Source organism: Oryctolagus cuniculus, chromosome 3, assembly GCF_051225735.1.
Source record: "Oryctolagus cuniculus isolate XC-2025 breed Fujian yellow rabbit chromosome 3, ASM5122573v1, whole genome shotgun sequence".
In the NCBI taxonomy this organism is placed as follows: Eukaryota; Metazoa; Chordata; class Mammalia; order Lagomorpha; family Leporidae; genus Oryctolagus; species Oryctolagus cuniculus.
In genome coordinates, this window is record NC_142869.1 from 39470017 (window position 1) to 39482310 (window position 12294).

Genomic DNA, 12294 nt, shown 5'->3' on the forward strand with positions numbered 1-12294 from the left:
CACCTGCTGGTTCGTGCCCCCAAATGACTGCAATAGTGGGGCAGCCCAGGGAGACAGAAGTTGGGAGCTGGGAACTCAACCCAGGTCTCCCATGTGGGTGTCAGGGACCCAACTACTTGAGCCATCACCTGCTGCCTCCTAGGGTTTGTATTAGCAGGGATATGGAGTCATGAGGCAGAGCTGGGAGTTGAACCCTGGCACTCAGTCCTAACTGACATTTTAAACACAAGGCCAAACACCTGCCCCTTCTGTAAATGGTAAGAAATTTGGGTTCTGCAGTTGGCCTGAATAAAACGATTTTGACTGAAGGAGTGGAAAAATAAGATGAATAAGCTGCATGGACTATTTTCTCTGTACATCCCACAGCAGTTTTGGTTTTCACAAATAGGAAGCAAGACAAGTTAATTACACATACCTGGCCTATGTCAAGGGCTGGATTTATACTGTAGCCAACATCCATGACAATGTCTGTTCTGATTGTCTAGTAATAAGAAAAGAAGGTAAAAATGTTTAATGATGATAGCTTAGAGAGAAGAAACTGAGAAACAGTCCCTGCCAGGCTGGCACTGGAATAAAGCTTTTCTTCCAGCCACACTGTTATAGGACAAAGAAGCAACAGAAATTTCATTATGTGACAAAGTTTATTGTGTTACACTTTCAAGGTCATACAATACTCTTGGCCAGTTCAAGCGCTGGTTTGTTCCCTGCCTCCTTCACCACTTGAATGTAACAGAATAAAACACTTATTTGATGTTTATTTATTCAAGCTGAGTGATATAACAGATTGGATTTAATCCCACTACAACAAACCTAACAGATGACACAGCAAAAGAAAATGTTTGTGGCTCTCAAGATCTGTGTTGCACAACTTTGTGGCTACCGCATGACCCAACATCCAGAGTCCAACTCGCTGGTGATTACTGAATTACCACAGAATTCAAGTGCATCAACCAGAAGCCTTTGTCATCTCTAGTTCTAGATTTTTCATTTTGCAGTTGAGAAGTGAATGTACCTGACATTGCAACTCTCTCCCTGAAAACCTACAAATGAGGGCACAGTAGGCCCAGTCAGTCTGCTGGTGACAACTCTGCTCCCCAGCAAGTCTGCCCCTTCTGCTGTGTCACAGGCTCTCTGCCAAGACTCAGGAGACAAAGGAAACACAAGAGCTTCCTTATTCGACCTCGATTTTCCTCTAATATTTTTCTTAGGGAGTTAGATAATGATACAGAATGTTCGACTATAATAAAACTTCAGCTACTCACCTCTCTGATTTAAAGACAAAATGAAATATAAAATCCTTTTTGACACCCATTTGCAACACTGGCCTTCCAGGAAACTAGCAGCCTTAATTGGGGGTGAAGGAAGTAGTCTAAAGTCTGAAATGTTAGCAAAGGTTCTGCTTTCAAAGCTGTTGACTGGCTGCTGTCTGTCACTGTCTTTTGAGGGGCTTGGGTTGTGGTGGCCTTCATGATGATCTTCAATGAGCCCCCATCCTGGAATTCATGTCCTACGTAGTCCCCACTCAGACCTTCCAGGGCTTGGTCTGTGTGGGAGGCGTCAGAAGTGACAATCATCACTTGAGATACACCCAGCAGAAGGCCCCTGGTGGATGTCACATAATGGCCTTTGGCCTGGGTCCCTTGGAATTTCACACCAAGACTTAACGATTGTCTTGCTCTTGGATCTTAGGCATATACAAGATACAAGGACACCAAAATGGTTACATTTGCACCAACTTTCTTTGAGGGAGAAAGGATGTGAGAATCACTTAGTGTGAGAGAACTCCCTCCCTAGGAGAAGGGGACAACTGCTCTAACATGAGAGCTTGGAGTGACCACTGTTTTGCCCAACCCAAGGTTTCAGAAGAGAAATCCGGCCTGACTTCAGAATCCAGATAATCCAGATACATACTGGAACAGGCAGGTTCAATAGAAGCATATATAATTTCAAAGATTAGGCTGACTATAATTAAAAAAACACATATGCTGTGCATATACCAAATGAACATACAGATTTGATCACAATCCAAGAATTAAGACACGTAAGATATTTGGAAAAATCAAAACTAGCAGTTGTTTCTGGGAAGGTTTTGGGACAGATCATGAAACTAGGAGCTTGGTCACATGCCAATTATGAGGGTATCACAGCCCACTTAATGTACTGATGATCACTTATTGTTATTGACAGTAAGTGGTTACTGTCAATGGCTTCTTTTACCCCAAAGGCCCAGGCACAAGAGGAGAGACTGGGAGTCCTTGACATGTGTGGAATATGAGGGCATATCCTCATAGCAGCCCTTAAAAACGTGAGGGTGCTCTCAAACCACCGTAACAGCAGGACCTCGCTGGGTAAAAGGTATCAAAAACAGGCCCTGGGCTGCTCTTGTTTGCTCCTCCAGGCTGGCCCTTGGAGCTTGTTAGTAGATAACAGATGCCTATGAAATCATTCGAGAATGTAATTTCTCATTGGAAGTCAGATTTCTGGTTGTGCCAATGATCTACATGGAAGCCCCTTTAGGCTAGACTTTTTCTTGAAGTGGTTTCTTTCTTGATTAATTCTGAAAGGCTGGGGAAACGAAGGAGAGCCACCTGCTGCCCTCCATGGAAGCAGCCACACCACTAAGGCAAAGGCAGGGCATCTGTTTTCTTCTGGTAACACAGAGACAATACCCTTAGGCCAAATCCACGTGCTGTCTGTCACACACTGGGCTCTCCGCAGAGATGGACTATAGGAGCCTCTTGGGTGATACTGACCTTATGGTCCCCTGTCAGGCAGTCTATCTCCACCTCGGAACAGGCAGCTCCATAAACGAAGTATTCGAAGGGATGGCCTTCACCTTTGTCCCAGTCGATGTTTGAGTCATAGCCCCTGGAGGAGACAGGGTGCTGAGGATTGTTGATAAGGGACCAGGTCTCGGCATCTCAAGACTGTGCTGCTTAAACCGAGCCACGAGGAGCCGTGCACCCCAGAGGAACACACCTGCTTGTGCTATGACGTGCCAGCACACGAGGCACGCTCAGCCTGTGCTGAGTAAGTACCTCCCTCCTTATTCAGCATGCTGTCCCTGATCACTCCTTGCTCCTGGAGGCTGGCTGCTGACTCCACAATCACATCTCTCTTACTGCCTCTGGCTAGTCTCAGGTCGTGTAACGATCACTGTCATCGGATTTGGGGAACTCAACCTGGATTTTACACCAACCACGATTTCAAGGGTGCACACCCGCCTGCTTCACCTCCTGTGTAGGAGAGCAGGTCCCCTCCCTCAATCGCTGCCACTACGCTGGCTTCTCACCACTAGGTTGCATGGCCTGCGATGTTCACATCTTTTCTTTGGGGACACCAAAGGCAAATGTCAATGGGGAAAGGAGAAGGAGGCCAGCAGCCTGCCAACACTCTCTACTGGGTCTCCTCTGCTGCCCCCCGCCTAGCTCTGGCCACTAGAAATGTTCCCAATGCTTGCTTGCGGCAGCCAGGCAGTGCCCCAGACTCCAGCAACAACTGACAAAATGACAAAATCAGGTCAAACTCTCTGCATCACCCTGCTCTCTGATGCTGTTCCCTCCCCACTGAAATAATCTGATAACTGTTTTTCCAAAGTATGTGAATCCCCATTGCGCCACAGCTTGACAACATAGTTATTGCTGAATTTCTTTTTTTTTTTTTCCAATCTAAGGTACTAAACAGTATTATCTTATTATGGATTTAATTTGTATTCCCTTAACTTTGTTTCTTAACTTAGAGGACCAATTATATTTTCAATAAAAACTCGACAACTTCTGTGAATACTGAGCAGGGGTCCTTACAGCACCACCCAGGCCTGCTGTAGACTCGAAGTGCCCATCCCCTTACAATGCCACCCAGGGGACTTGTTCGTCACATATCTGAACTTTATCTGTGTGCCTATTTTCCCCAGCACAAGTTTTTCTGGACTCGGATTAAGCAGCAGCTCCGAATTCTTCTCCTCCTTTCAATGTTATTTGTGACAGCAGATTAGTGGAAGGCACAACGTCGACTCTTGCCAAATTAAAAACAGAACTGACATTCTTCATGCAGATACCACTGCCATTTTCTACAACGCGAGACTGAAAGGAGCACTTACCTGAAGTAGCCAGTCGCTGACAGGCTGATGCTCTCGTCGAAGGCAGCCTGGGCCTGCGAAGGAAGAGCCCAGAGTGATGCAACAGTGCTATCCAGGCAGAGGACCCCACAGGACTTCAACCCAGTTTTACCACAGGTTAAATGAGGCTGTAAGTAGGAGTAACTAGCAAGCACCAAGACCAACTGATTCCCTCTAACATTCTCCATGCCCACAGGCATTTGTGGTTCAGGGTTTATATTAAGAGCACCTGCTTAATGTATACCATCACATTAACAGCTGGTCCGCAGTGGCATGGTATCTCACACCTACAGAGTGGACTACAGGGCTCAGGCCAGGTCCTGCTGATGAAGTAATTCTCTCATCATCTGGATGACTCAGCCAATTAACACAGGACATTTTAGGAAACAATGGCTGATTGGAAGCAAATTTTAATATGGTGAATCCATGGCAGTTTCAGTTGAAGAGAATAATTTTGCTAAATTGTACCATTTACACCTGACTCTGCAATGTACACAGTTGAGTACTGTACAGAAAAATGGGGGTTAAGTACAAATCCATAGGTCTAAGAAAGAAGGTGAGAAGTGTAACTGTCAGAGAAGAAACAGGGCTGAATGACAGCACTTCCTGATATTGGAGGATGGGCACTCCCTACTGCCTCTCTTTACACCTTTCTGGAGCCAGACTCCCTCAGTCTTTCTGGGCTCAGGCAGCACAGGACAGGAGAAATAAACATGTCCAGATAGGAGGATTGAGAGCTCCCATCAGTATGACTTATAGAATGAGTCCTTACTCTGTGGAGTAGCAGGAGCCATTTCAAAGCGAGACTCCTCAAATATTATTTGCTCAGACCAATGTGTTCTGTGTTGCAAAGACTAATGTTCCAGGACAGTCAGCACAACACATACTCCCAGCTTTTATAGTCACTCCACAGCATCCAGCACGCTGTAACCTGTCACTTTGAGAGGTTTCCTGTTGACTTTAGAACCTGTGTCTTCCCTTCCAACTAGGGTGGAAGTAGATCGAAGGAAGCAGTTTGTGGGGAGCAATCCGGACTAGACTAAGTTACTCGAATTAAGACTTATTCTATGCATCTGCTCTCCCACAATGTGGCGTTGGGAGAGAAGTAAACAGCTTCCGCACAGCTGCCTCCAGTTCAACTGATAAACTGTAGGACTTGCTCCTGATTGGAGGAGAGCAGCTTACTCGGCGTGTGGGCAGCCGAGTTGGGATTGGCGGAGAAGGACTATAAAGGAGGAGAGAGACGGCATGCACCAGGAACATCTATGGGGAACATCTAAGGGAACCCGTGCAGCCCCCGAAAGAGCCGGCCGGCGGTGTGCCGCTCCCCTGCAGAAGTGGGGAATGCGGCCAGGGGGAACTGCCCTTCCACGGAGGTGGAAGGGATAGTAGCCAACCCGGGAAGAACCAGCAGCAAACCCGGGGAGGGCTGAGCAGACGAAAGAACAGCGCAGGGTCCTGTGTTGCTCCTCCACGAAGAGGGGGAGCGACATAATGGTGCCGTGACTCGGATAGGAAACCTAGCTCGGATAGGAAACCTAGGACGGATATGAAACTTAGGAGGGAAGAAACGGGAAGAACTGGGAAAATATCGGAGAGAGAAACTAGCAAACAGCCTAGGGAAAATATCGGAGAGAGAAACTAGCAAACAGCCTAGGGAAAATACCGGAGAGAGAGACTAGCAAACAGCCTAGGGAAAAGCCGGACGAAAAGGGTGCCGGAAGAAGCTGTTGAAAGCCTAGGCATAGACTCAGATACGGACTACGGGGGGAAGCTGGGAGAAATCTCTAAGGTCGAAAGCGAAAGTGAAAGTTAGAACAAACAGACTCGGATGCAGACTGTGGGGAGAGGCCAGGTGAAATGAGGGAGGAATATCGTTGGAGGAAAGCTTGGGGAAACATACCGGGTAGAGAAAAATGTTAGGGAAATTGAAGCTGCGGGGGGCAGGCCAAGGCGGAAACGAAAGCCACTTTGGGGTTCTCAGGTTAGCCCGGGAATAGGGGGCGAAAAGTTGAAACCAGAAGCTGAGACGTAAGCCAGATTGGGATCCGTCTGATTAGCCCGGGGAGCAAAGGACGGGAAGCCAAATCGTGGGGCGGAGACGTACGCTGGGTTGAATTCGCCAGGCTAGCCCGGGGAACTTAGATTGAATCCTAGTGGCGGAGACGCAAGCTACGCTGTGTTACTCGCGGAAGCCGCTGCGTGCAGAGAGAGCACGGGGCGTGAATAGATAGGGAACGCTGGCGTAGGCCGTGGTTCAGACGCGAAAGGGTTAAGCGTGGAGACCGCGGAGCGCGCAAAGCCGAGCTGCGCAAAGCCGGGAAGCTGCGCAGATGAGAGAGGCGCGCGGGCTGAAGCGGCGAGGTGCCGGGAAGCTGCGGGGATAAGAGAAACAGAAGTTTGGAAGTGAAGTAAAAGAGAAATGGGAATGCTGGAAGATAGAAGTGAAATGGGAGAGGTAGGAATGCCCGGAGATAGAGAAATAGAGAAAAATAAGGCCTCCCCTCAACATGCCAATTAGAAGGCTTGGATTCGGTCTGCCCGATTAGTGAGGCGATGAGTACCTGGGCGGCTAGCCGCAGGTCACCGAAGACAGGCACGAATTAACATCAGTAAAGCTTCCCCACAATGCAACAATTAGGAGGCTTGGATTCGGTCTGCCTGATTTAAGGCGGTAAGCGCCAGCAAAGCTCGACCAGAGTATGAGCTGCAGGTCACCGAAGATAGGCACGAACCAACACTAATAAGTCTCCCCCACAATACGGCAATGAGAAGGCTTGGATTCGGTTTGCCTGATAGGTTTTGTAAACACCTGCAGGCAGTTCTAGCAGAGCAGAGCATGCGCTGCAGGGCACCGAACACAGGCACGCATCAGCGCCTAAAAACCTCCTCACAATGGCGAAGAGAGGACCCGGATTCGGTTTTCCTGATTGATAGGACTTGTAAGAGCCTGTGGCAACTCTAGCAAGTAGAGCAGAGTGTGTGCCGCGGGACACCGAAGACAGGCACGTATCAACGCCAAAAAATAAAAAGAAAGGGGGATCTGTGGGGAGCAATCCGGACTAGACTAAGTTACTCGAATTAAGACTTATTCTATGCATCTGCTCTCCCACAATGTGGCGTTGGGAGAGAAGTAAACAGCTTCCGCACAGCTGCCTCCAGTTCAACTGATAAACTGTAGGACTTGCTCCTGATTGGAGGAGAGCAGCTTACTCGGCGTGTGGGCAGCCGAGTTGGGATTGGCGGAGAAGGACTATAAAGGAGGAGAGAGACGGCATGCACCAGGAACATCTATGGGGAACATCTAAGGGAACCCGTGCAGCCCCCGAAAGAGCCGGCCGGCGGTGTGCCGCTCCCCTGCGGAAGTGGGGAATGCGGCCAGGGGGAACTGCCCTTCCACGGAGGTGGAAGGGATAGTAGCCAACCCGGGAAGAACCAGCAGCAAACCCGGGGAGGGCCGAGCAGACGAAAGAACAGCGCAGGGTCCTGTGTTGCTCCTCCACGAAGAGGGGGAGCGACATAATGGTGCCGTGACTCGGATAGGAAACCTAGCTCGGATAGGAAACCTAGGACGGATATGAAACTTAGGAGGGAAGAAACGGGAAGAACTGGGAAAATATCGGAGAGAGAAACTAGCAAACAGCCTAGGGAAAATATCGGAGAGAGAAACTAGCAAACAGCCTAGGGAAAATACCGGAGAGAGAGACTAGCAAACAGCCTAGGGAAAAGCCGGACGAAAAGGGTGCCGGAAGAAGCTGTTGAAAGCCTAGGCATAGACTCAGATACGGACTACGGGGGGAAGCTGGGAGAAATCTCTAAGGTCGAAAGCGAAAGTGAAAGTTAGAACAAACAGACTCGGATGCAGACTGTGGGGAGAGGCCAGGTGAAATGAGGGAGGAATATCGTTGGAGGAAAGCTTGGGGAAACATACCGGGTAGAGAAAAATGTTAGGGAAATTGAAGCTGCGGGGGGCAGGCCAAGGCGGAAACGAAAGCCACTTTGGGGTTCTCAGGTTAGCCCGGGAATAGGGGGCGAAAAGTTGAAACCAGAAGCTGAGACGTAAGCCAGATTGGGATCCGTCTGATTAGCCCGGGGAGCAAAGGACGGGAAGCCAAATCGTGGGGCGGAGACGTACGCTGGGTTGAATTCGCCAGGCTAGCCCGGGGAACTTAGATTGAATCCTAGTGGCGGAGACGCAAGCTACGCTGTGTTACTCGCGGAAGCCGCCGCGTGCAGAGAGAGCACGGGGCGTGAATAGATAGGGAACGCTGGCGTAGGCCGTGGTTCAGACGCGAAAGGGTTAAGCGTGGAGACCGCGGAGCGCGCAAAGCCGAGCTGCGCAAAGCCGGGAAGCTGCGCAGATGAGAGAGGCGCGCGGGCTGAAGCGGCGAGGTGCCGGGAAGCTGCGGGGATAAGAGAAACAGAAGTTTGGAAGTGAAGTAAAAGAGAAATGGGAATGCTGGAAGATAGAAGTGAAATGGGAGAGGTAGGAATGCCCGGAGATAGAGAAATAGAGAAAAATAAGGCCTCCCCTCAACATGCCAATTAGAAGGCTTGGATTCGGTCTGCCCGATTAGTGAGGCGATGAGTACCTGGGCGGCTAGCCGCAGGTCACCGAAGACAGGCACGAATTAACATCAGTAAAGCTTCCCCACAATGCAACAATTAGGAGGCTTGGATTCGGTCTGCCTGATTTAAGGCGGTAAGCGCCAGCAAAGCTCGACCAGAGTATGAGCTGCAGGTCACCGAAGATAGGCACGAACCAACACTAATAAGTCTCCCCCACAATACGGCAATGAGAAGGCTTGGATTCGGTTTGCCTGATAGGTTTTGTAAACACCTGCAGGCAGTTCTAGCAGAGCAGAGCATGCGCTGCAGGGCACCGAACACAGGCACGCATCAGCGCCTAAAAACCTCCTCACAATGGCGAAGAGAGGACCCGGATTCGGTTTTCCTGATTGATAGGACTTGTAAGAGCCTGTGGCAACTCTAGCAAGTAGAGCAGAGTGTGTGCCGCGGGACACCGAAGACAGGCACGTATCAACGCCAAAAAATAAAAAGAAAGGGGGATCTGTGGGGAGCAATCCGGACTAGACTAAGTTACTCGAATTAAGACTTATTCTATGCATCTGCTCTCCCACAATGTGGCGTTGGGAGAGAAGTAAACAGCTTCCGCACAGCTGCCTCCAGTTCAACTGATAAACTGTAGGACTTGCTCCTGATTGGAGGAGAGCAGCTTACTCGGCGTGTGGGCAGCCGAGTTGGGATTGGCGGAGAAGGACTATAAAGGAGGAGAGAGACGGCATGCACCAGGAACATCTATGGGGAACATCTAAGGGAACCCGTGCAGCCCCCGAAAGAGCCGGCCGGCGGTGTGCCGCTCCCCTGCGGAAGTGGGGAATGCGGCCAGGGGGAACTGCCCTTCCACGGAGGTGGAAGGGATAGTAGCCAACCCGGGAAGAACCAGCAGCAAACCCGGGGAGGGCCGAGCAGACGAAAGAACAGCGCAGGGTCCTGTGTTGCTCCTCCACGAAGAGGGGGAGCGACAGCAGTTGAGTATTTCCGCTCCATTGAGTGCTTACTTCTAGGTGAACCTAGACCCCATAGCTTGGTTTCCTATTTACAAAGGAGTGCTTACGTGGTTTTGTAAAAATTTTTATTGAATGATTCTAGTTTTTCTGTATTTGAAATAGTAGAAAAGAGGATAGACAGATTTATAGCTATTATCCAAAAAATACCTAGGCTCTGCAGGACAAAATATTAATTCTAGCTTAAAACAGAAGTGTTGATAGAAGAACTACCTTTTGCTCTAATAGAAAATTTTCCCAGATGCAAGAGTTCCTCTAGTATATTACAGTGGGATTTCTAAAGCTAACAAACAAAGGGTCTCCTATTTGTCCATACACAACAGTGGTACTTGGGGGAATGCCTTTTCTGTGGTGCCTAATTCCCTCGTCTCTCACTCCTCCCCTCCTTTTTTGCTAACACAAAACATAGAAGCCTCGTGTTTCTCACCCACTCCTTCCAAGTTCCTTGAGGATTCTTGTTGATGATGGGTTCCAGGCGTTTCAGAAGAGTTTGACAAGCATCCTAGAGATTAGTTTTGGTTAAATTTACTATCACAAGTTCAGGCAAACATCAATTTCAAAACAGCACGATATAGACCATTCTACAGGCTTGTCTAAGAGGCCCATAGGAACACAGGGAAGTAAGAGACCGAGCCTGTAAGAAGGCAATGTGAAAGGCTCTGTGTGTGTGTGTGTGTGTGTGTGTGTGTAGCCAGGACTTAATAGAAAAACTGTTGGCCAATCAGCAGCCACTGTTTTCAAACATGGCATGGTCACAGGCTTATTTTGTGGGCAAGTTCACTTGGGCAGCATGATGTTAGAGCGAGGGGCAGTGAATTTGGTCAGGATAGACCAAAGTCTTACAATAACCCTGGCAAGAGGTGGGAGTCAGACTCCATGGGATAGTAACATAGCATGAGAGTGGAAACACACAGGGACATTTTTGGGTAGAATTTGACAGTGCAACGTCAGGAGTCGGGGAGATGACATTTCCAGCAGAGAACCAGTGGACACTGTCCCACTCACGGAGCCCAAGATGGGGGCAGTGGGAATTAACTCTCAACATCTGCTTAGCTCCACCCAAGTCATGGACTCGGATGGGGCAGTGAGTTGGAGGTCACCGCTGTGAGTTTTACCTTTACTGCCAGTCCGTTGAGATCTGCCACCACAGATCCTCCAGAGGCATTAGTATTAGGGACAGTTTCTGTGCTTGTGCCACGCAGGTGGACATTTGACATTGGCATCTTCAGTTCACGGCTGACCACCTGGGTTTGAGAAGACAGTTCCTTTTCAAACACTTTGATTAGCAGTAGCCCTTCCAACATGCCCAGAATGCAGCCCATGTGTGAAGCTCTCATCCACATGACAGGGACAAGGGAGCAGCACCACAGATACTCCCAGCTGCAAAAAGTGCCTCTTCTCCAAAAACCCTTTTACCAGTCTGGACCCCAAGTCTTGGGCACACCTTTTCTTGGACTTTCTCATGTGCATCAGGAAGAGGAGGTAAGTCCCCAAGACAAGGCAAGAAGAAATACTTTATTAATATCCTCATGACCATGCAATCAACAACTCTAAGGTCTCTCCTACCACCATACTCTGCAAACTTCTAACAAAGTCAACTTAATGATGACATGAGATGCCCAGATCCGATCCCCATTTCTGGAGATACTTCAGGGAAAGGGAATCTCTAATAAGAAAGGACAAGTGCCTTGGAAAAGCAGCACCAGGAATGCTTGGGTCACAGCAGTAGGAGATGGCTCCGGGGCTGAGCACCAACATGAGGGCTCAGCTGGCTGCTTTGTTCTTCCTTTATCTTTCAGGAGAGCACAACCATATTGCCAACTTTGGTAGTTCCCCTCTTTCCCACTAGCATTCTGGCTTAATAGAGTTTGTCCACGACTTTCTCAAGGACACAGAAATATAGAGCCCATCCACAAGGCTTGGCTTCCAAAAGATCATCTATGCAGACTGCATAGGCTTACAACATATAGAAAGGTCTCTGGTGGCCAGATGAGGAATACACTGAGATCCTATCCCCTCCCACCCAAGATGGGGAAAAGTATGACCAGACAATTCTCAAGTGACATAGCTTCTACATAACAGCTCTATAATCAGAAAACTGTAAATAAACTAATAATGAGATACTGTCATTCACCTGCCAAATAATAATCCATCACATTCAGTATTGGTTAGCAGTGTAATGAGATGGGTATTTTCTGGAAAATGATTTGGTAATATGTAGCTAACAATTAAAAACATGCACACCTTGTGAACCAATAACCCTATTTCTGGGAATCTGCTATAAGAAAACAGTCACTGATGGGATCACAGGTTAATGTGCAAAAATACTCACTGAAATGTTCACCAGTGAGGAGATGGTTAAATAAATTATGCAATATCCAAATGCAAGCACTAAAAATCATGATTGTAAAGAACTCTTAATTATAGCAGAAAGTACTCACTCTATATGCGGATGGGTTAAAAAAAACCAAGGATACAAAATTATCATTTAAAAGATGTTTATAATTTTTTGAAAAATAAAAAAGATGGAAAGATCCCCCAGCCAGAGCCATGATTATTGCTAACTGGTAGAATTATAAGGCCCTTAAA

The 12294-nt window shown here is 48.3% G+C and overlaps 1 protein-coding gene across 1 annotated transcript in view; it reads right to left on the reverse strand.

Annotated features, from left to right (window-relative positions):
• AOX1 (aldehyde oxidase 1) overlaps positions 1-12294 on the reverse strand; it is a 73984-nt gene that overhangs the window by 3484 nt on the left and 58206 nt on the right. Inside the window, 5 exon segments of the mRNA NM_001081990.1 lie at positions 416-481; positions 2754-2868; positions 4100-4152; positions 10133-10207; positions 10821-10949. Of these exon segments, the coding sequence (NP_001075459.1) occupies positions 416-481; positions 2754-2868; positions 4100-4152; positions 10133-10207; positions 10821-10949 (438 nt within the window).